Raw genomic sequence first — 23721 nt, 5'->3', positions numbered from 1 at the left:
AGAGGCTCTGGCTCTCTGTAAAGACTCTTTTGCTCTTCCAACACAGAAGGCCACAGAGTATATAACAACTTTATTTTCTCCCATGTTTTTCTGAAGAAATTTAACTCCACTCTAATTAACACGGTCAGAATTTTACTATTTCCCTGTTCCTCAAAACCAAAAACCAATATCGGTAGCTAGAAACATCTCCAAGACACAAAGCTACATGTAGCCAAATTCCATCATAATTATGGTTCAACTAATATTATACATACTATTTTCTAAAGATAAAATTTGACATTAAACATTTTCTACCTCCTTTTACAACATTTTTGTTCTTCTTTATTAGGCATTATAATGTTGTATTAGCAAAATAAATAATAATAAAAAAAAAACAACTTATGCTGCCACTCTTGAAGTACCTAACATTTGCTTATGTTTTCATTTTAATATACTTTATTCTTAAAAACTTTAAAAGTGAGAATTGGGTCATAATTTATCTAAAAGTGAAGAACAATCTAACATGCTAGCACAAATAAACTCAGATGACATATTTTTAAAGAGTTTCTGTATTTTCAAGCTAAAACATTAGAAGCAAAAGCTATGGACTTGTATTTCATGAGCAATTAAAAATTTAAGTGAAGCATACAACCATGCAAAATATTACTTCAGCCAAAATGTGGGTTTGCTAAATTCTCTTCAAATCAAAAAAAAAAAAAAAATCAAAACCCTACATGAACAAGATTGCAAAGAAATTTGACAAAACTGTATAAAAACGAAAAGATTTTAAATGCCTGTTAAAACCAGAAAAGTCCTCAATAAAAGGAAAAAGGTCTTACAGTCACACAAAGCTGTGAAACATACCCGCCTTCTACAGAACCTATGAGGCGATCCTCCCTTAGTAATGAACAACACAAAAAATGGGAAGAGAATCATCCACTGACTCAGATAAGTAGCTATTCATATAAAATTATGGTTTCAAAGATGTAGCAGATATTTTTTATAATTTTCAATGCACAGATATTGTTTCAAGTAACCAATTCAACTATTAAGGTCTTATTAAATGAGAACTGGTTTCCAAAAAGTTAATTATTCAAAATCCCTATCTTTTAAATACATCAATAGTTTTAAATTATAAAATATTTTTAATAATTGAAATACAGTATGTATTAATAAGGTCGCAAGAAACATCTTAACAATACAACATAAAATGCACTTAACAATGGCTATAATTTTCAGACTGAAAATATAAAAAAACTAAGTGAACTGATAGTATTGCCAAACACTGTAGAAAGCTCCCATGTAATTCTATATGCTCTATTAGTCATTTTAATAATGCCTGGGAGTTTATTCTAAAAGTTTATAACCAAAAAATAAAGTACTTATTTCATATAATGTAGTCTTATTTAGGTCATGTTACTATTTTTTATCTACAAGACTTCTCTCTGTTAATCAGTTTGTTTAAAAATATCTTGATGTTTCTGAATAAATCAAATCTGTCTTCAGGCAAAATTCAATTTAGTTGTAAGCTACCAAAGTCATAAGATGATAGCTGCATCATGAACTCAATGAGTGATATTAATAGCAAATTCTATTTTGTTTCCTCTATTTTCTATTACAGAAGCTATAACATTCAATTGTTAGACAGGTCATAATTGTTTGTTCCAATTTTTTCCCACCGTATGTCAGCAATATATTTTTATAGCAAGATTATACTGACTTAAATGGGCTAATGTGGATTTAAATGTGGGAAGCAAAGCCCGCTATTTATAACAGATTAGTTTACAGGAATGATTTACTCTTCATAAAAGTTATGGTTGAAGTACAAAATATCATTAGGTATGCCTTACCCTTTGTTCCAGAGCTGATTGGGTCTGCTGTCTCAATAGTGCTTTAAATGGCCCCCCTTCTTTTCCAGCACTTCCACTGCCCATTCCTGAAGAATATTAGAACATAAATAACATCCAAAGAAAAAGTTACAGACCATAATAGCCTGAAGAGTTGTTGGGTTTTTGTTTTTTTTTAAATGATTCATTAACATAGTCAGCCACCAAAACTCCAGGTTTACCAAATCAAAAACAGTAACTAGGGACCTTACTCCCACTGATACTAAATCCTTTTTTATCCTACTTTGACAGTGTAAATGGGCTTAAAATAGAAGCCTACTACAAATTAAAATAAGGTCCAAGGGGCTTTGCATTGCAACTCTTACACAGCTGCAAATCTTTTTCCTCTCTGCTATCCACAGGAGTTTTTGCCATCACCTGCAACAGACATAGGATCTGACCTGTAATACTTTTCTCGTCCGTAAGTCCCTTTCTAGTCAAAGTTTCAGTTCGTATGAATAAAGAATGAATAAGAATTTCAGGATTCCCTCCAAGTCAAAGATATCGAATTAGAAGTAGCCCTATGAAGTGGCACCAGCCAACGTTTCTGCAATACTACTTCCTATTCCTATTTCCATCAGCAGTTAAAACAAAATCATAATTGCATGCAATTTAAAACATTTACAGGGTATAAATATTTTTCCCCCCATCACATAAGGAACCAATAGTTTTCACAAAGGTTCACATCTCCTAATGAAGTTACTACAGGATTGGGACCAAAGAGAAAACTTTGTAAAGGCAAAGGTATAAGAAACATCTCTCTATTGACTAACATTCAACATTGAAAAAATACTATAATTTAGATTTGAATTCTAATTTCAATCTACGTAATATGTTCACTCATCTGAATTGTTCAGCTCAGCAAGGAACTACTTCTGGGTATTCAGAATAGCCAAATGCTTTTATTTGCTTGTCAGAAGGCCTTTCCTGCTCCATGTTCATAAAACCCAATGGTGGGAGTGGAGCGGGGGCATGACAGTTCATAAAAACCCAAGGTGGGGATGGACGGACAGGGACAGTAGGAAAGAAGGGGTACAACACAATTTTTCCTTAAAAAAAATGCAGAGTTCTGCGGAATCCATTTTTTTCTGGTGATATTTCATGCATGAAAGCATTCTAGCACTGATGTTTGATATGATAGCCACACATGCTTTCATTGGAACTAAATTATTAACTGAAAATAAGTATCAAGAGTCATACCTTTCAAAATTCTCTCAGATATCAATGAACCCACTAATAAAAATGAAGGACAAACTAAAAAGTTTAAGTATCAAGGGTAAGATGATATAAGACACACCACAATGCAGATAGCTATGAATGAAGACAACATTTTAAAATGAATATTTTAATATAACAATACATTGCTAATTTCCCTTTCCCTTCTTTTCTGCAAAATGCAATAAAAGCAAAACAAGGAAGATTGTTTTAAATGTAAACAGGGTGGGGTATTTTTTGTTTAAACGAACTCATGGAGGGATGGAAATGATATTCATGTTTATGTATTAACATAAAATAAATTTATTCCAAACCTTTTCAAAATGGCAAATGCTAACAGGACTAAAATATTATCTATTTATAGGATATTAAATGTTTTTAGCTGTTCTTGGATAAGGAAACAAAGAAAGATTAGTATCTGTATAGTCCCAATAAAAAATAATAATAATAAATTGAAGGTTATTTTGTATTAAATCGAAAACCAGCATTTTCAAAGGACTATACAATACTAAATACTGACAGACATGGAATGAAGAAAATATCTGATATGAAACACATTCTTTAAAAAAAAACCCCACAAAAACAATTAAAACACTATTTGTAGAAAAGCAGTGCTATCAAATATGTAATTTAGAAGGACAATCTGATGAGCAGTGTCAATGAAATGAAAAAGGAGATAGTACAAATAGAAAGTTTGTGTGTAGTCAGATTGAAACAGAATACAATTAATTAATTGCTAGGCATTTCATGAGATTTAAACAGAAAAAGGGAATGAACTGGTGAGAATATTTATTCCTTCTAAAATAAAGGAATGACATTATACTGAAGAGACTGAAAAAGAATACAAATATTGGGTAGTTATCGGATAGCAGGCAGTTCAGTTACCAGTACTGATTTGAGACCTTCTTGAAACAAAAAGAGTTCTTTATGACAAAGTAGGCTATTTATTTCAAATACTGATACAACTGGAAGGAGAGGGGGAAGCTCGCAGTTATTACAAGTTTCCAGAGGAGGAGAAATAATCATTCTATAATAATCATGTAGCCAACAATTTCCAGAGGTTATTTTAGCAAAAAACAAGTTATAGAAGTCTGTGTGTTAGATGCTCCTGCTTGACTAACAATAATGTTCCTTTTATTTTCTTATAAATCAGTTTAAAAAGGCTATTGTAGATTTATCCTACCAGAAGCAGCCAGAAGCAGCTCTTCAGTGAAAGAAACACTTTTCCTCAGAACAACTGGGCTGACATGGCTAGACTGAAGAGGGTTAAGGCTAGACTCCGAGAGAAGGAGACAGGACTTTTTAAGATGTGGGGAACCACGAGAGAGTGTAGGGGAACTGGGAAACAGGAACATCCTAGGTCCCTGTGGGGAAGGTACTGTGGAAGAAAGTAAGAGAGAAAAGATGTTGATTCAGAGAATGACAAAAGAAACAGAAGGAAAGAAAAATGAAGGTAAAACAAAAGCAAACATTTTTTTCAAATGAACAAATACATAATACTAGTACATTAAAAAGCTGTTACAGGCATACATTAATGAAATGGCAGTAAAGGCACACACCATAATGTGGATGGAAAAGCATGTTATCAAAAATCTAATGTGGATGGAAAAGCATGTTATCAAAAATCTGAGTATGAAATAATTAACTTTGTTTTAAATACTATTTAATTTTATTGAAGAGCCATTGTAATGCAATATCTTTTCTAACCTCAACTGAATTTTATCCAAAGTTATAGATTAATTAATTTCCAATAAAAACTAAGAAAAAGTCCACGCGTTTAACCATGTTTAAAAAAAATCTATTTTGATAACAACAGATTCTTAGGTTCTCCTATTCAGAGGGGCTGTAAGTTTAAATGCTGGTTTAACCTAAAAATTCTAAATTTAAAGGCTATAAAAATGACAATGTATATAGATATATATTACTCCCACAGAAACAAGGAGTTCCCATCCTCTCAATTTCCTCCACAAATATATTAGTTCTCCCCTTCCACCCCCAAGTGTTTCCATTTACAAGTGTTAACTTGTAAAAATATGTAATACTTCGTCAGTCCGTTTGCAACGGCATGAGAAGCAGCACTAACTGCAGCAGGAATTTTCCAATTCCAAACAAGAATCGACTTTTTCAGTGCATCCAGAAATTCTTCTCATTTTTTAATACAGAAAATTTTGTTGACTATCCAATCTACTCTATAGTTACAATATTTTACTTCATAAAAGAAATGATAATATTTTTCTGGCTTGGAATTGATGTAGGCAAGATTAATAAGCAGATCCAAGTTTGTAATCTCTTTATAACTAGGTATTCTGGCCATGACATTCTGGTATCTGTACTTGTTATGTAAGGCCCCCTCTACATGCGTAGATAAAGGTGCAATAGGATCTAATACACAATCTACATAATCATGCCTCCTGCCACGCCACACATGCAATGGCAGGAGACGTGACTGGGATCCAGCATAAGATCCTACCATGCCTTACTAAAGGTACAGGGGGAGCCTACGATTGCCATCCCAGGCTTCCCTTGTACTGACACTTAGGGGACTCACAGCCCCAGCTGTGTCCCATATGCAGCCAGGACTGCAAGTCCCAGCCACTGCTGGGACTCGCAGCCTTGACTGTGTCCCACATGCACTCCCTGCTGGACTGCAACCTCTCAACCATGGGAAGTATGGTTGGCACCCTGCAGCTGGGAGACTGCAGCTGCTGTGATATCCCAGCCACGTGGGGACCCCAACACCTTCAGGGTTGGGAGATCACAGCTGCACCCCGCGGATGATGGGACCCAGAGTCCTAGAGCTACCGAGTGCTGAAGAGGCTAAGAGTCCCCAGCAGTTGCAGGAATCCCAGTCACAGCTGGGCATGGTGCACCCCTGGGGCTGGGAGTCCGGTCAGCTAACAGTGCTGCCAGCTACAGGATGCTACAAGTGCAAACTAAAGCTGGATAACAACCAGCTACAAAGTTAGTATGCACTTTCAAGGTCTACATTTATAGTTGGTTGGACCCTTTTATGGTGTGACAGGTATTTTGTACATGTAGCTGGTCACCGTTCAACTGCACAATTAACCAGTTAATTTTGCAAAAGCTGTAACATGTAGAAGGAGACTAAGGCAGATACAGTCTCCATTTGAGAAATCAGCTGATGCAGCTGCTTTTCTGAGCAAGAGGAACACAGCATGGTTGAGGAAGCATAGAAGAATATCAAATTTTCCTTCCCCAGCAAGTTTGAACAGTTTGCACCTTGAATTTCATAGTTTTTCCATTTTGACAAACTATGAATTTGGGCACCCTTCTCTACAGAAGCATAAATAGCTTTGACACAGAGACAATATTATTCAGCAAAAGGCCCAGGAAATGGAAAACATTTATACAGTACATAAATATAGTAATATCAAAACAATCTGTAAGGACAACATTCATAATGAAAAATATAAGACTAGAGCCATATTTTATATACAACACTGTTTTACACAAAAGTCAGGCAGCTACAGCCAAAAATATAGTTTCATGAATCACAATTTCCTTTTAATAAACCCTTAAAAAACAAAAGCAAAAACAAGAAATAGGCCAACTATTCAGCTCTCTCAGTTGTATTGTTCTTACCTAAACAGCAATCAACTTTTCTTTTTGAAGAAAAATAAAAACAAGCATGTTTATACTAAATTTCAATACTACCCAACTGTCATCCCCCAGTTCCCCCACCCTCCCCCTTTCCGCTGTGCTGCTAATGAGAAGTGAGCTATGAGCTCAACAGCTTGTCAGCTGGCCTCTCCTTGGTGAAGGAGTTACTTCTGCATACCCTGTGCAGAGCAGGTGAGACTCACACAAAGGGCAAGGGGGAAGAGGAGCTGGGGCATGACCAGTGGGATTCAAACTCTCCAAGGACACTTCGTGAGATGCTTTTGTTTATGTGCTTTTCTTCTCCCCTCCATCTTGTCCTGTCTGCAACTTTATGAACAAATCCTTCCACCCCTCCTCCCCTCTCAGGTTCCTGCTGTGTGGAAGTAAAGCATGTTGAGTGTTTGTTTACACTCTGGCTCTTACTAGGTACTAAATGGCCTCTGAAAAAAAGCAGAAAGCTAGCTGGGGGAAGAGAGGAGAGGCAGTGATGAGTTCTGACATCTCCTGCTGCTGTACCCTGGGTTCAGCATGAGAAACAGAAGGTGGGAGGAGAGGAAGGAAGCAGTCTACCCTGGGATGCAGGAGGACCTGGGCAAACATTATCATCCTATGTCCAACATCACACAATCAAATTAAAATGCAATACAAATGACCTGCAAAGATGCTATACATTTAACAAGTAACATCTTTGATGCTGGGTTTTTGTGCCTTGTTATCCACTGATAAACTGCTTGAAATGTAGTGGTCAATTAATATATTAATCACATTTTAAATGTGACGTCTGCCAGGGGTCTTAGATGCATAAAGAGACCTCTGAGATGTTAAAGTGATTGCAGAGTAAATTTCAATGCTGCAATCTGTAGGAACCAGTGCCAGGATTAATATAATTTAATTATATTCTTTTCTTACCAAGACTAAGATATTTAAAGTGCATCCCTGAATTAATTTTGCCTGAGTTCTTATTATCATTACTTCCAGAAAAAAAATGTATTATAGCTAAATAAAGTCATAAAACACCAATGTGAATCAAACATTGATACCTTAAGGGTTAATATATAAATATATATTTATTTATGTACATCTTTAGTTGTGACAAGCAACTCCCCCCATATTAAGACATGATTCAGCAATAGAGAGAACATACCGCTAGAAGATAGCAACTACTTGATACAACTAAATGAAGACTGCTTTTAGTTTAAATTCAAAAATCAGAAATTGTAATTGAAGAGGGTGGCTCTGCTTCCTCTACATACTGGAAAATTCCTCTCTCTGAAAGGCCCCAATCCTGCAATCAGTTCAACGTGCAGAGCCCCAGCAATATCAATGGGATTGAATGCAAACAGATAGGGTCCATCTACCAAGATCACACTGCAGCTTTGTAATCTAATGTTACTGCTGCAGAAGCTTTACAAACTTGTGCATGCTGTTATTCATTCTGCCTTGAGGATGTCTAGTTCTACTAAGATGACCACTTGACCTGTTTATTTAAGTACATCTTGATATCACATGTTCCGGATCAGGAGAATTTGATTAGATTGTTTTTCAAACAGTTATGAGACTTTCAATAATATAAATATCTGAATTTGTGAAATAATATTGTTCTAAAGAAGCACTAGTCCATATTTTAGTAATCCTTTGAAACATAAGTGATCACCTTAGATATTCACAATCACTCCTCACACAAAGGATAAGAAAGAGCTGAAAAGGTAAACAGAAATAAAAATAGAGAAATACAACTTTAAAAAAGATGCTTACTTGAAGACTTTTTTTTTTTTTTTAAACTAAATTTGAAAAACACTGAAGATTTTCCCAATTTTTTAAGCTATAACCCTCTGCTTCAGTGTGTCTTGTCTAAAATTGCGTGATTTTCAATACCGTAGAAAGAGACACTGTCAAGTGCAAATTATTAGTGTAAAATAATTTAACACACTGTAAAGTTCTCGTTATTAAAAAGGTATGCGTGTTCAGAGATTCAATTATTAGTGTGTGGTGGGGGGGTGTTAATCATGATTAGAAACACCATTAAAAAAGTACCCACACTTTTACACACATGCTTTGCTCTGGTATAGCAAAGCAATTAGCAAGCTAAGGGAGAAGACAGAACTTTACTCCCAGGACCGTTCTGAAGTTACAAAGAACAATTCACACAAAAGGACTCTCACAGACCAAGGGGAATATATGTTCAGCCTCAACGTCTCCTGTGCAAAACGGAGCTTATTTTCTACCTAAGAGGACTTCTACAATCTTTGATTTCTCCTCAGCCTGAAGAAGGGTGCGTGAGCCCAAAAGCTTGTAAAGAAAGAATTTTTTTGCTACTTTTAGTAGGTCTAATAAAAAGTATGACCTCTAAACCAAGAATTTTAGAGTTTTGTATTTCTCTTTGTCTCAGACCAACACGGCTACAAAATAGATGCCTAAGTGTACACAAGACATTTTTGGTTGTATTCCATAAGAAACCAGGTAAAGAAAAAAAAAAATTTAAAAATAAATGAAATTGTTGGGGGGGGAACACTGAGAAAAAACATCCATTTAAAAGCTTAAAATGATCTAAAGGAGTTAAAAACTACTTTTTAAGAAGTTACATGACAGCATACTTGATTAACACAGCCAGGTTTAGTCAACGTCAGGCACTATTTCTAGAATAAAATTTGTAAAGACAGATAGAAACTAAACAGAAATGCAGACAGATATGTTTTCAACACAGGAAATTAGACTTGGAGGGTCAGATAGTGTTAATAAAGTTTGATCTCTCATTCTGCCAGCACATTACGTTAAGACTACCCCCATGATTTGTAATGTGAAATGGAGGAAATTAAAAGAAAACAGACAATTCCTTAGAATTCTCTTTATAACAATTGAGATGCTATGGTCCAGTTTTTATAAAGCTGTATTATATAATGCTACTCAAATCTGCCTATTATACAGATTTAGAACACATGGGATAGTGACCTATACAAATCTTTTAAAGCTTCAGTTGTGTTATCTCAAGTCTCCAATTTCCACATCATTTTGATAACTTAAATGCCAAAAAAGAGAAAGGATTTGAATGAAAAGATAAAATAGAAACACAAATCAACAAAAAAAAAGGGGTTGGAAGCGCCTTACCAGTTTTGGGTGTCAAACTCAAATCTGTGTCAGAAGAAGAGGACTGTCGACTGTAGGACTTGGAAGGTGAAAAGGAATAGGTTTGGTTTTTCAGAGGGGTGGAGGGTCCTGATGAATGAGTATTGGGATTGGGATCTTCATTGAAGGGAATCCTGCCAGAAGAAGGTGGAAACATATTCAGTAATCCTGTGCCAAAGGACCTGGCTGACAGCAGCATGATCCGAACACCAGGATAGGATTGGGGCAGGGCCAGCAATTATTCCTTAAGTGTGAGACTGGGGATGAGGCCGAAGGCAAAAAATGCTGTTTACCCACTCAGCATTCTACAGATAGATGCTGATTATCTGCCATGAAACAAATAAGCCAAATAAAAAGGTATGAAATGTCAAATCAAGCAAAAAAAATGTGTGAAAAAGAAAAAAAAACTCAAACAATTACATGGTTTAAAAAAATAACGTCAGATTACTAAATAAAAAATGATGATCTCAAACTATATTTGTGTTTATAGATACACACATAGTTAAGTATAAACACACATATATTTTAAGAAGGAAAAAATGTTTCCTTATCCTATAGCATCAGCAGCATGCCACAGCTAAAAACAGCTAAGAGGAAAACCTTTATGGGTAAAACCATATTGACACACATTCGCTTATGTGAAGACTGTCTTACCTGTTTTCCAGCATAGCCTCTTCCACAAAATGACACACTCTGCCCACAGGACTTTCAAACCTCAAATGTTTTTGTTATTTGGGTTACACTTGAAAGCAATTTGAAATTCAATCAATCAAAATGCAATGTTCCACCTTCCTTTACCATGGAAGACCAACTGCATAGTATCTGATATTAAAATCTGATTTATGTAAGTTTGCAAAGTTAAGAAAAAGAAGAGTATGGCTATGTGGAAGAGACTTTCCAGACACGTGCTCTTCCAATTCTTGAGGAAATTCTTCTTTCCTCAATTTCATCAGCTGAACACCACAGGACTTCTTCAATAACAACAGAAGGACTCCCAGTGAGAAAAGGAGGGAGAAAAGATGTGTGGTACCTGCCTACACTGCCTGCCTGCCTGCACTTTGCGACCACTCTGCCTGTGGCCTGCCTCTCCCCAACTCTTGAGTCTGAGCAGTCTCGTACCAGTGTAGATGAGAGTGGGAACAGACACAGAGAAGTTCTGAGTAAGTCGTGAGCCAGTAGCAGTGTGAATTGGGCTGTTGTGAGTCGAGCGACATCCATGGCTTGGAGGATGAACCAGCGGAGACCTGAGAGAATTTGCAGCCAACGTGGAAGAAAAGAAAACAATACATACAACAGATTGCAAAGTTGTGTTAAAATGATTTCAGGGAGTTTTAGTTAGCGAAGATCTCTTATGCTTTAAGCAGACTCTAAGAGTTATAATTCCTAGCATGCAAGAGTTGAGTTGAAATCAAAAGAGATAAGGAAACAGCTAAACATTAACATGTTAAGATATAACTGACTTTTTAGTATTAACGAGTCAGATTAATAAGGTCAACAACAAGAAATGAGTCAACCCTGCTCTTCTTGAGACCCACTCATACACTATTTGGACCATAAAAACACCATTAAAAATTATCAAGTTCCAAGTTCTTCAACAACTGAATACAACAGTTTAACTGTTTTTTGTCTTCTTTTCAAACATAAGTGTTAATAATCTATAGACACTGCTAAAAATGTTGGCTACTGTTTATAACCTTTAGCTGACTGTGATTTAATGTGCCCAGAAGCTCTGTGATGACAGCATATTTCACAAATCAAAATTAAATTATTTAATGCTAAAGTATAAGTGATCAGACTCATTGATGAGGGAACAGGATGCATTGTGGCTGCCTACTATATCAGTGGTCTGATTATTATTTTAGACATAGCACGAGTTATTTTACGATTAAACATCACAGTGGCAATTTAGAGACTGGAAACGTGTTCCTCTTCAGGATAATATGAGACTGACATATTTGTAAGTTGTTTATCCATGTTACAAATTTGAATTCACACAGTATTAAATGGTTCTGTAGACATACTGGACAACTGGAATTAGGGCAAGTTCCTCTTCATGAACCGTTTTCTGGATGAAGTACAATAGAGAAGAATTTATTTTATATAGTGTGTCTGTTGGGGAGGAGAGAAAAGAATGAGACAGGGGTTGGAGTGTGGAACACAAAATAGGAGTGTTCCTGCATCCCTTGAACTTTAAACTAATCTGAACTCAAATACACTTATCTTTCCTTATATGAATGCACCGCAAAACTGCTAAATGGAAACTTCCCACAGAAGACAAAATATTATTAAAAGTCCCTACAAACATAAAAAGCATGTTACTTGCAGAGATAAGACGGATTAAAAGTTTAGCACCTAGAGTGGTGAATCACAACCCAAGAATGTGCAATGCTCTGGCTGTACAAATGCAAGATATATAAGACAAAAAGACACTGGTCAAACCAAGGTTTACCACTGCAACATCAGTGAGATAATTTTTAGAACTGGCAGTTTACATCTCAAAACTGCTAAATATAAATGAAGTTACTAACAAGAAAAAACCAATACAGTAGAAACAAATGCTGGGAAAAAACCACACCAGATATGTAAAACTGAATGAATATGAAAAGAGATGAATCTTGTTCATTTCACACTATGAACTCATACTTACTCCTTCATTTCTTTGGATGGAGAATTACATGCAGGTAAGAACGCTGATGTGCTACTTAATTTATCCAAGGTACAGGCTGTTCCTATAGCTCGTACAACTAGTCCAGATTCTCCCTCCAGATCAAAACACTGTAAATAGCCAACAACTGCATTCCCTCTCATTTCAAGTACCTTCAAGCCAATCTTCCTTTGAAGTTCACCTACAAAAATAAACACAAGTTAACTTCCATCCTACTTATAAACTGGACTATATTTAAGATAATGTTTCCTACTCTTTTGTGGATTTTGTTCCTTTCACATTTGCAATTATTTCAGGGTGATTAAAACAGCAACTCTACATATTTATACCAGACACAAGGCCCCCCACCTTCCTTCCAGCTAATTAGAAGTTTGGCACAGTGATATCATACTAGTTCTAACTGACATTCTATTTAGAATGTATGGAAAACTAGGAGTCAGAAAGCAATTAAAAATCCTGAATTTGATACAATTTTATATTACTTTATGAACCTTTTCCAGCCAATGCTAACCGCAATCTTGATACATTTTTTAAAATGTTTTCTTCATTTTTTTTTTTTATAGGAGAAGAATGATCAAGATGATACCTTGAAATTTCTAGCTACTCCTTAACATCATAAGTAGTCCAAGTATAATAGAACCTGGGTAATTCACAATATTAGATCCTTAGCCCTTGCAAAACTGAGGTTTTACAAGCCAAACAGAGGTATATATTGGTAATACCAAGTTCCAGTAAAAGGCCTAACCAGCAAGTATTGTGTCCTATGCGGTCACCTGTTCCCAACCTTCTCTCTCCCACTCCCCAGCAGCATCTGTAACTTTGGCTCTAGCAGGCAGCAGGGACTGCAGAGCAGCAGTTTCGGTGCTCAGTGGTAGACCAGCCACAAGAGATTTTCTGATCCTGAGGGAGATATTGCCTCTTTTTCTTGCTGTCAATGACATGTATGTCAAGCAGCCAAAAAAAAACCACTGGTTTTTGTGGTCAAGAAGAGGAGATAACATCCCCCCTCCCTGCATTCCTACCCGTTCCATCAGCAGCAGAAACTACATTTTCCAGAATGACCCTCACTCCCTCACACTTCTATGCTGCTGGCCAGAGCTGCTGGAAAAAAAGTACAGAGTACAGAGGAAGGTGGGGGAGGGAGAGAGAGAGGGGAGCTGGGCCTGCATGCCCACTCGTACTGGAACAACATTGTGTGCTCTGGACTGTATTTAAGATTAAAAAGAATCCACCAAATCACAGAGAGAGGGAACTACAAGTGCAAAGGAAGTGGACCATTAGATTACTAATTTATTTCAGGCATATCAAACTGTGTACCTGCTGAAGTGCTTGCGCTGCTTGGAAAAGGAGAGTATAATAATGAGAACTGCACACCATCTTCTATTACTGAGGGTGCACTGCAATGAGGAGACGGAGTTACTGGCCAGTAGGGGGTGCGCGAAGCTTTAGTCCCCGATTCGATTTGGCGGAGATTCAGCACAATTTGGTGGCCGAATTTCCGAATCGGATCAGAGGACCCTTTAATCTCTCCAAATCAAATTGGAAACCTCCGAATCGATTCAGAGAGATTCAGAATGATTCAGCAATTTAAATGTTTTTTCTACATATCTCAAGGTACTAGTGAGGCTCAAGAACGTCGAGATGCTGGGACAGATGGAGAGTCCCACCGGAGTGTGGGCATGGGGCCCTCCACATGCTTGGCGGCAAACCCAGAAGCGGACCAGAAGTACTTCCAGCCCACTTCTGGGTCCGCCTGGGAGCACGCTGGGGGGCCCCATGCACCCTGCCCTAGACCCAGGAGGCACCAGTCGCCATACAGAGGGGGAGGGCGGGGGGTGCTGGGGGGCACTTCAGCTCACTCCCTGGCAGATCTGGAAGTGCTTCTGGTTCTGGTCCACTTCCGGGTCTACTGCCAAGTGCACTGGGGAGCCCCCCGTGCCCCTACGGGACTCTCCATGCTCCCCAGCATCGCAGTATTCACAAGCTGCCTGCTACCTAGAGGTATGTAAAAAAAAAAAACATTTAAAGCTGTGTCTATGGCCAAATCGCCGAATCTTTCCAAATCTCTCCGAATCAATTTGGAGGGTTCCAGTTCGATTTGGAGAAATGAAAGGGTCCATTGATTCGATTCGGAGATTCAGCCACTGAATCTGGCCAAATATCCACCAAATCGAATCGGGGACTGAAGCTTTGCGCAGCCCTACTGGCCAGCATAGCTACTGCATAAGTTTGAAAGCAAGCCACAATATACAGTGCTGGGCTCATCCTTGACTCACAAGCTTGAATCACATGTTGACCCACTGATTCAAGTAGGTGTATAGCCACTTCTTGGGAATAATAAAATGGATATGTCCTGAGAACTGAAAGCAACAGTCTCATTTCTCATAGTGCAAATTAAGCTGATTGAAAGTTATCCAAGTATAAAATATCCAGGTTCTACTGGATAGTTTATATTAATAAATGCTGAAATACATACACCCTCTTTAATTATTAACAATAATAAAACTGTATACTTTGAAGAGCAGAAGCAGTTACTATCATACACTGAATGTATTGCTACCTGACATTAGGGAAATAAGTCTTTGTCTAGCTTCATTTGATGCTCTTGGTGTACGGATTCGGTCTATCCATTGGTATTCTGGGTCTTCATTAACCACCAGCTCTTCCACAAATCCATGAATTACTACTGCTCTATAACACTTAGGAATAGAGGTAGCTGTTATGAAAAAAAAAGCAAGAGAGAGATAAGTCTAGTAGTTAGGAAGACACCCAGGAAACAAATGAGTAATTATCTTTCCAGCAAAATAATTAAAAGGTCAAGAAGCGGCTATTTTATTGGTGCCCAAAATTAAGTTGATTGCAAGTCATCTTGCAAATTGCAAATATAAACCATCCAGATTCTACTGTATCCTAAAATTAATGCTGAAATATATGCATTCCTTTTAATTATTAATAATAATAAAAATGTATACTTTAAACAGCAGCGGCAGATACTATCATACATTGCACGTATTGCTACCTGACACTGTTGCCAGTTGCACAGCATATCTATCAGACCCTTTTTTAATATACACCCTCTTGTAGCTACGTAACCATGTACACGGCTCATGGGTGGGAGCCCAGATGCAGTTAATAAGTAATAGCCTAACTGCTTAGGGGCATGGGGCCAGCTGACAAGGATGACCGCTTAGCACCAGAGGAAGTTAAAAGTTCCCAGAGAGAAGTTGAGGGGAGAGATGGCAGGTTGTGGTGTCGAGGAGACAGCACACATTTAGTATACATTTTCACATTTAGTACACATCTTCAAGGTCAGGTTTGCTCTCTCCAGGTCAGAGGAAGGACTGTAGGTTTTGAGTTAACCCTCTTGTTGTTTGTATATGTGTTTGTTTATTACTTATGGAGTTTTTTATAGGGACAATTAATAAAAGGGAAAATAAAAGCTAAACAACAACCCACTACAGGCTATTTTTTACATAAAGCAAATGTGCAAAAATACTATCATGTATGCGCACATGCATACAAACACACACACATGTAGTGCGGGCTTGGTTGTGCACATGTGCATCTTAAATAATCAAAAAATAAATCGGTTAACTTCATTACTTTGAGGTACTTTAAAGTGGTTGCTTAATGAAGGAAGCAATTTGTCATAGACACTCATACACCCAAACAGAATGATACTCATAAACCCAAAATTAAAACGATGTTTCAAGCTATCCCACTGACTTCAATAAATTCAGATTAGATCCTGAAGTTTTGTTTGTGGAGGAAGCTGGAAGGACAGAAAATCAGCTGTGACAAGGACAACATACAAGACTAGTTCAAAGACTACACTTTGTCTAGTTTTGGCATGCCACATATATTTGTATCAAGGATTATTTGACTTTTAACTGCGCCATTTGGTACATGTTGCACTTGCCTGTCCAGTCTCACATGAGTAGATTCATAGAAGTAGGGACGGAAGGGACCTTGCAGATCATCAAGTCCGACCCCCATGCCCTGGGCAGGAGAGAAAACTGGGCTCAAATGACCCCAGCCAGGTAGACATCAAGCCTCCTCTTAAAGACCCCCAGGGTAGGAGCCATCATCACTTCCCTTGGAAGTTGGTTCTGTCATAACCCAATGATTTTTAGTGCCTCGGCACATTGGAATTTTCCCGCCACATGGAGCTTTCTTTGCACGGTGGATTTCTCAGCTGCAGAGAGAAATCCCCGGTGCAAAGAGTTCCCACCACACATATGCAAATTAGTGTCCCACTATTGGTCAATTCTAAATTATTCCTACGTGGCGGCTAGCAATTGGCTCGCTAGCCGTACAAAAGGCTAGAGCAGCTTCCGCCCAAGTTGGAGGACTCCACAACCATCTTGTGGGGAACTCTGAGCGCGCTGTGGAGCCTAGCAAACTCCGCGTGTCTTGAAGGAGGACAGAGAGGCCTGATCAGCTCTTAGCCACTCCCCGTCATAGTGTGAATTTGACGTATCCCCTTGTGAAGCGCTCGTGGAGTCATATATCGACGACTCATCTCAGTTCGATGCGGTTCGGAAGAGATCTCACTTGTGTTTGTTTGTGTACAACTGCAACTCAAGCAAGTTTCCTCCCTGCACTGTGACCATCGGCAGTGTAAGTAAATGTGCCCGCCTCCGCTCGACCAGGCACTCTCGGGCTGCTCTAGCCCGAGTGGCCGTTCTCACTGGCCATGAGCTCATGAGAGGGCCCCGGGAGGCCCCCTAACCTCGCCTGCCACGACTTCGAATATAACCTCAGTGGTGGGGGTCTCCGTGAATGCCGCCTCCCAGGGTCATTGCGCCTTCGGCGGGCACTCACGGGGCTCCGACCTCCCCTACAACCCGGCCAATCGCCACCTGCTGCTGCTGGTCTTCTAGTGGCCTTCCTCTGGCGGCCCCGCCACGTTTCCGGTCCTGAATCTCCCGGTGGTCCTTATTCCGGGGACCCAAGCTACCCAGGCTGGAATCTGCCTAGGGGTCTCACCCCCTCCTGGTTTCTCGGCTGCCCCTAGCCTGTACTGCCCCAAGGTCTCCGCAACGCTACAACAACGAGCGAGCCAAAAGAAAATGAATACTGAAACTCAAACTCAAACTCCTTTATCAAGCCTAGCCCAGGCTCTGACCCGGGTGCCTAAGCCCCGACCGAAGCTCCCCCTGGCTACCGGCCTGTCAGGAGGCTTAAGGCCACCGACTTCCCTGGGTGCCTACTCTCTGGGCTCGTGGCTCCCTCTCTCTGGGAATCTTGCTTCTGGCGTTCTCTCCCTCGCCGAGTCCACTGCCGGCTCCCCACCGGCCCGTCTGTCACTTCTCTCGCAGGGTCTGCGCTCGGTTACCTCACCGGCTCCGCCACCCGCACTCCTGCTACACCTGTAGCCAGTTCCCTCTCCCATCGTGCTGCCGACGTCGCCTTCCTTTTTACCGGCGGCTCCTTTAAGAGCGCAGTTCTCACTGCTGTAGCCGCAGCTTACTCTCCCGGCTCCTTTAACGAGGCGGCTCTCCCTGCCACTGTCGATGCCGCCGCTCTCACGGCAGCTGCTGCTGTTAGCGCTGCTGCCTCAGCTGGCCCCATCCGGCCGGATACATGTGCCCTGCTGGCACGGGTCCCGCTCTCGGGGTTCCCTGCGGGCTTCCCCCGCCTCACCTCCGGCCCCGCTTCCGGGGACACCTTTTATCTCTGCCGGGCGGCGTCTCCCGCCGACATCGCCCAGCCGCAGCTGGATATAAGCGTGGCTTACAAACCGCGCCGGCGGTCTCCCCGCACGCGTGTCCCTGCTCGCTCCGGCCTCTGTGTGGGGTAAGTAGGTGGTCACTTCCCCCCTGGTCCGGCCCCGGGGTACCCTTCTAACCCCGGCGTCCCTGGGACAGTAAAGTTTTCTTTATAAAACCAATACGCTTCAGTGCCTAACTCTACTCCATCGTGGAAAAACCACACCTGACGGTCCGGGCTACTGGCCATAGCCTTAGACCGACCCTCGGTCCTGACAGGTTCCAGATCCTAGCCGCCCTGACTGTGAAGTAGTGCTTTTAGATGTCCAGTCTAAACCTACTCTCTAACAATTTGTGGCCATTATTCCTTGTTACCCTGGCGGGCACTAGGGGGAACAGGGATTCTCCCAAACCCTGCTGGTCCCCCCTAGTGAGTTTATAGACAGCCACCAGGTACCCCCTCAGCCTTCTCTTGCGAAGGCTGAACAGGTTAAGGTCCCGTAGCCTCTCTTTGTAGGCTCTGCCCTGCTGTCCCCAGATCACGCGGGTGGCCCTCCTCTGGACACTCTCAATGCTGTCCACATCCCTCCTGAAGTGCAGCGCCCAGAACTGAACACAGTACTCCAGCTGCGGCCTGACCAGTGTCGCACAGAGGGGGAGGATCACCTCCTTGGCCCTGCTTGAGATGCATCTGTGGATGCACGACAAGGTACGGTTAGCCCTACTGACCATGACCTCGCATTGTCAGCCCATGTTCATCTTGGAGTCAATAATGACTCCAAGATCTCTTTCTCCCACCATGCTCTTGAGAAGGGCGTACGTTTCCAGTTTTTCATGTTAAAAAATGCAAAATAATCAAACAAAAAACATATCACACAGCAAAACAATGTTTTTTACTCACTGCAAAAAAATTTGACTCCACAGGATGACTGCCTAAATCGGTTTAAATCATTGAAGAGGTCTACTTTTACCACCACATTGATCTCGCCACGGATACCTGTCAATAATAAAATATGGAGAGTAAGCATTGCTATCAAAAAGAAAAAGAAAAACTTAAAAACAAAATTATATAGTTTTATTTTCCTTTAGCAATCCATATAGTCTTTTCCCCAAAGATTCCAAAAACATGCATATCCGTTAAGATATTTTCAAACTCTGTGTTGAATTCTTCTCCCCAAATAACTTCTCAAGAACACAGAATTACTTGCATTCTAGTTAAGGCATGCTTATAAGAGTGTAAATAAGAGTAATGTTTGTAAAAAATGTTGAACATAAAAGAAACTGCATAAGCAAAATAAGTTTTCTTCATATATTTAAATGACCAATCCCTAAACACTTAAGTTTTTCATGCATAATCTCTCTACCACTACTGATCAAGTATTTAATTGATTTTACATTAGAAAGTAAAATAATCAGACTTGTACATCAGTTATATGAATGCAGTAATATACATCTCATATAACAAGTTGGGATGAACCATTGTGTCAACAAAACTTAACATAGTAAAAGAAGGACTCACAAAATATTCCGCAGCTATGTATAAATTATTACATTCTGTTCTTGAGGATAAATCTCAGGTTCATTAACAAAGACAAAATTAAATTTAATAGGAGTTTTATCTCAATTCTAAAATATTCTGAACAAATCCCATATTGGAAAGACTTTGTAGGGAGAAGGAATGTCATCCTGTGTTACTCCATTTTATCCTATACTCCAAACAACGTTTGATCAAAAATACCAGAAAATAGCGTACAAAAAACTCTGCTTTCAGCAAAAATGTGAGCCTGAAGAGGTATTTGTTTGAAACCTAATTACCTTGAAAAAAAGAATTTAAAATGTCTTTATGAAGGGTCTTTTCCCCCACCTGTCTGAAATTTCACAGGTAAAAGTACAGTGGGATCTAATGCATGATGGGATCTAATGTGTAATTCACACAGTTGTGCCTCCTTCCATGTCACACATGCATGGCAGGAGGCATGGTAGTGGGATCGCACATTAGATCCCATGACACCTTATTGCTGGTGCAGGGGGAGCCTGATCCCAGGTTCCCCCTGCACCAGCAAAAAGCTGTGGTGATGTTCCAGCCCGAGGAGTTTCTTGCACCCACCAGCTCTAGGGATTGTGGCAACCGCAATCCACAGGGCCCAGGTATTTTACGCTGCGCATGGTACACCCCTGCGGCTGAGAGCCCTGTCAGCTGACAGGGCTCCCAGTTCCAGCTGCAGGGAAGACACTGCTGCATATGCAAATTAAAGCTCAATAGCAACCAGCTATAAAGTTAGTACACATTTTCAAGGTCTAATTTTATAGATGGTTGGAGCTTTGTATTTGACAGCTACTTTGCACGTGTAACTGGTCTCCAGGTAATTGTGCACATTAGCCAGTTAACCACACAATACCTGTAACATGCAGAGGGACCCGTATGATATGATTTGAGACATCTCACTGGTACCTAATGATTTCTATATTATCCCAAAGAAAAGAGAGTCAGTATCCCAAAACATGATTTAGCACTAATTTTAATATAGCATTTTTACTTATCACACCATAAAAACTTAATGGGACCTGTGCTTTAAACTGTCAAAAATAATATATTTAGTAGTAAAGTGACAGTAGTAAAAAGCTTTAAGATGAAGAGGATTTTTTTTGAAGAGTGAAATAAGTCAAGCAATTTTATTTTTTTTTAAATTAGCAAAGCTTACCATGTATGGTATCATATATTGGAAACCATCCTGAGATAACTGTAGCTGCCTCACTGTACAGCAAAGGATCAATATCTATGTACACCTTGCCAATGGCATCATTGGCACTGTAAGTGTCATGATCAAGAACTGTGATCTGCAGGGGCTCATCTTGTAGTTCTTCATCATCTACCTAGAAACACATGTTGACATGAAACTTCTGTATTTAAATCAGTAAAGAAAGCAATTTCAAAGAGAGAGAGTTTAGTTACACAAAGCAATTTACATACAAGCGTTGTGACTACAATTTCTTGCATATGCTCCTAAGTTCTCTCCTCCCCAAAATGACCATGTTAAAAAAAAAGACACCAGAATTTTCAGTGGGATAAAAGAAAACAGAAAGGTTGTATAAATTTCACACGTTAAACTGCATTTTGATTTTTTTCCTATTCTTTACATAGTTAACCAACCCCCCCCCCAAAAAAAGACTTTCCTCCTGCGACAGGGGGCCTACCGGGGCCGAACTCTGTGGCCCGCCTGCCTGTCGCTGTGACAGCGGGCCTACTCAGAGCCGAGCTCTTCGTGGCCCGCCCACCTGTCTCTGGGCAACCGCCCGCTTATCTCTCCCGCCACGCCTTTGATGATAATTGATTCAGATATCGATGTCAATTAAGCGGGAGGCTGCCCATTGTAATGCCCCGATGCCAAGGGGCGCTCTGCAGCTCCGACCTCCCCTAATACCACAGCCCAAGCCTCGCAGATGGCATCATGGTGTTCTTCCTCACTGGCCCCACACTGGGCCCCAGAATCTTCCACGCAAGACCCCACTATGGTCTTCGCTACACAGGCGGCCACTCCGCCGTCAACTGGGCTACCTCACCCCCCCGAAGCTATCTTCCCCTCTCGGGTGTGGTTCCCCCGGAACCTTCGGCCTCTTGCCCTGGCTCACCTCAAGGCCAGTCAGGACCCCAGGCCCCCGGCTCTTGAGCGTCCCTCGCGGTGGGCCCCCGGCCCTTTTGACCCACTTGGTCCTGGCCCCAGCATGGGCCAGTCGAGGGTACTCTCCCCTTCGGGCTGGGTCTCTCTAGCCACTCACTCTATCACTGGGCCTCACCGTGCCGCTACTCCCTTCCTCCTAGGAGCCACCGCAGCACCTCGCCCACATCACTGCCTCTCTTGGGGTCCGCCCTCTCTGGGCCCCTCACAACACTGGCCCTCTCGGCCCTCATAACACTCAGGGGTCACCCACCTGGTGGTGGTGGGAGCTAGGGGTTAAGGCGCCCCGACTCGCCTTTCACCGGGGTGATAACTGGCCTGGCATTTCCTGGGGGCTCCCGCGCCACTGAGAGCCCCACCAGACCACCCACTCCCGGCAGGGTGCAGTTTCAGGTCATACCCAGGACCAGGAGCCTCCTGCCATCCCCTTACAGCTCCCCCTTACCTCCAGTTCGATCACAGCAGCCCTACGGCCAGGTGATGTTGCTGCCTGACCTCCTGCAGCCCAACTGCCTTGTTTATATAGGCCTCAAAATGGCTGCCCTAATCAGGCACCTGGAGGCTGCCAGCTCCAGGCCCTTAAAGTGGCAGAAGCACTCTGTGCTCCACCACACCTACATTCAAATACAAGTGTATTACACAATACTCGGGATATAAAATGCTCACTGGTGCTCCAATTTTACATAGCAATTTTCCCTTTTCAAATGGGCCAGGAAAGGCCTTTTTTATGCAGCTAACCATAACCCTTGAAGAATAAATTCAAATACACATTTCCTTCTCGCTAGCAGTATGTTCATCTAGTCAATGAGGTGATTTTTGTCACAATGCTGCAGTTATGCTTAACAACACATCAACTAGTTCTACTGAGTGTAACATAACTGAGTATGTATTTCCAGAATTTCATGAATAGACCAAACCATGCACACAAGCACATATTTATGATATCTAAAGTAGTTAGTGTTATTCCATTCTCTTAAATGTAGAACTCTCATTTTTTCCCAAAACTGTTTTGTTCTCTTTGGTCTCAAATATACTTTTCCATGCAAAATTAAAAAAAAATTTTTTTTTTTTTTTATTGTTAGCCAAAAACTTTGCTTATACAAAACTTTGCTCCACTCCCCGTAGCTCAGCCAACTCTTCTCCCCAAAAAAGAAAAGAAAAAATAAACTTTCTATCACATAGCTTTGCTTCCTAGCAATCAGCCTGGAATACATTCTTTAATTCAACCAATTTTGTTTTATAATTGCTTTAAAAAAATGCATTTGGAATATTATCAGGCATTATATCACTATTTGTACATAGAACAAAGAGGTATTTCCACTGTGGAATCATATTATGACAAAATACATAATATTTACATAGTAAATCTCCTTCGGCCTTGACAAGCTAGTCCCAAGACTAGACAAGGGACAGCCATTCCTTTTTTAAGCAGTAAAATACCACCGTAGCCCATGCCAATCACCTATAATGTTTTCCCTCCTTTTGGCATGAGGAAATGAAATAAGAATTCATCATATAAGTGATTTATTTGAGGAGACTATCAAAGGACAACTATGATGCAGCTATATTCATCTTAACGTCAACTAATCAGATCCTGCAATGTGATGGGCGCTGGTGGAAATATGGTGAATGTCCACATCTTGTGAGGACAACAAAAGCTGAGGAGGCTTAAAACTCTGTTGGAAACAGATATCAAAGTTTGATCCTGCTTTTAAGTAGCAGTGCCTAGAGATGCCCAATACATCAGTCTGATATAAAGAAAATTGGCTGCATCAGAAATTGGCCCAATGGGGCCAAAAATTTGGACAAAAAATGCCAGTGCATGTGCGCAGCTGCAGCACAAC

The 23721-nt window shown here is 40.5% G+C and overlaps 1 protein-coding gene across 14 annotated transcripts in view; it reads right to left on the bottom strand.

Annotated features, from left to right (window-relative positions):
* C2CD5 (C2 calcium dependent domain containing 5) overlaps positions 1-23721 on the bottom strand; it is a 120271-nt gene that overhangs the window by 85186 nt on the left and 11364 nt on the right. For 8 of the 14 annotated variants that reach the window (XM_019489482.2, XM_014609669.3, XM_019489478.2 and 5 more), the window contains exons 3-8: positions 20903-21074; positions 19102-19197; positions 15050-15205; positions 12472-12670; positions 9807-9958; positions 1830-1915 (exon numbers count right to left, since the gene is read on the bottom strand). In XM_019489482.2, the coding sequence (XP_019345027.1) occupies positions 1830-1915; positions 9807-9958; positions 12472-12670; positions 15050-15205; positions 19102-19197; positions 20903-21074 (861 nt within the window). Of the gene's footprint in view, positions 1-1829; positions 1916-4263; positions 4459-9806; positions 9959-10943; positions 11069-12471; positions 12671-15049; positions 15206-19101; positions 19198-20902; positions 21075-23721 lie in introns of those variants that run through there. The other 6 variants (XM_059726584.1, XM_006268831.4, XM_059726585.1 and 3 more) reach the window with 4 other exon arrangements.

This window comes from Alligator mississippiensis, chromosome 4 (assembly GCF_030867095.1).
Source record: "Alligator mississippiensis isolate rAllMis1 chromosome 4, rAllMis1, whole genome shotgun sequence".
NCBI lineage: Eukaryota > Metazoa > Chordata > Crocodylia > Alligatoridae > Alligator > Alligator mississippiensis.
The sequence above is the reverse complement of the archived record's forward strand: the minus strand, read 5'-3'. Positions and strand labels throughout refer to the sequence as shown.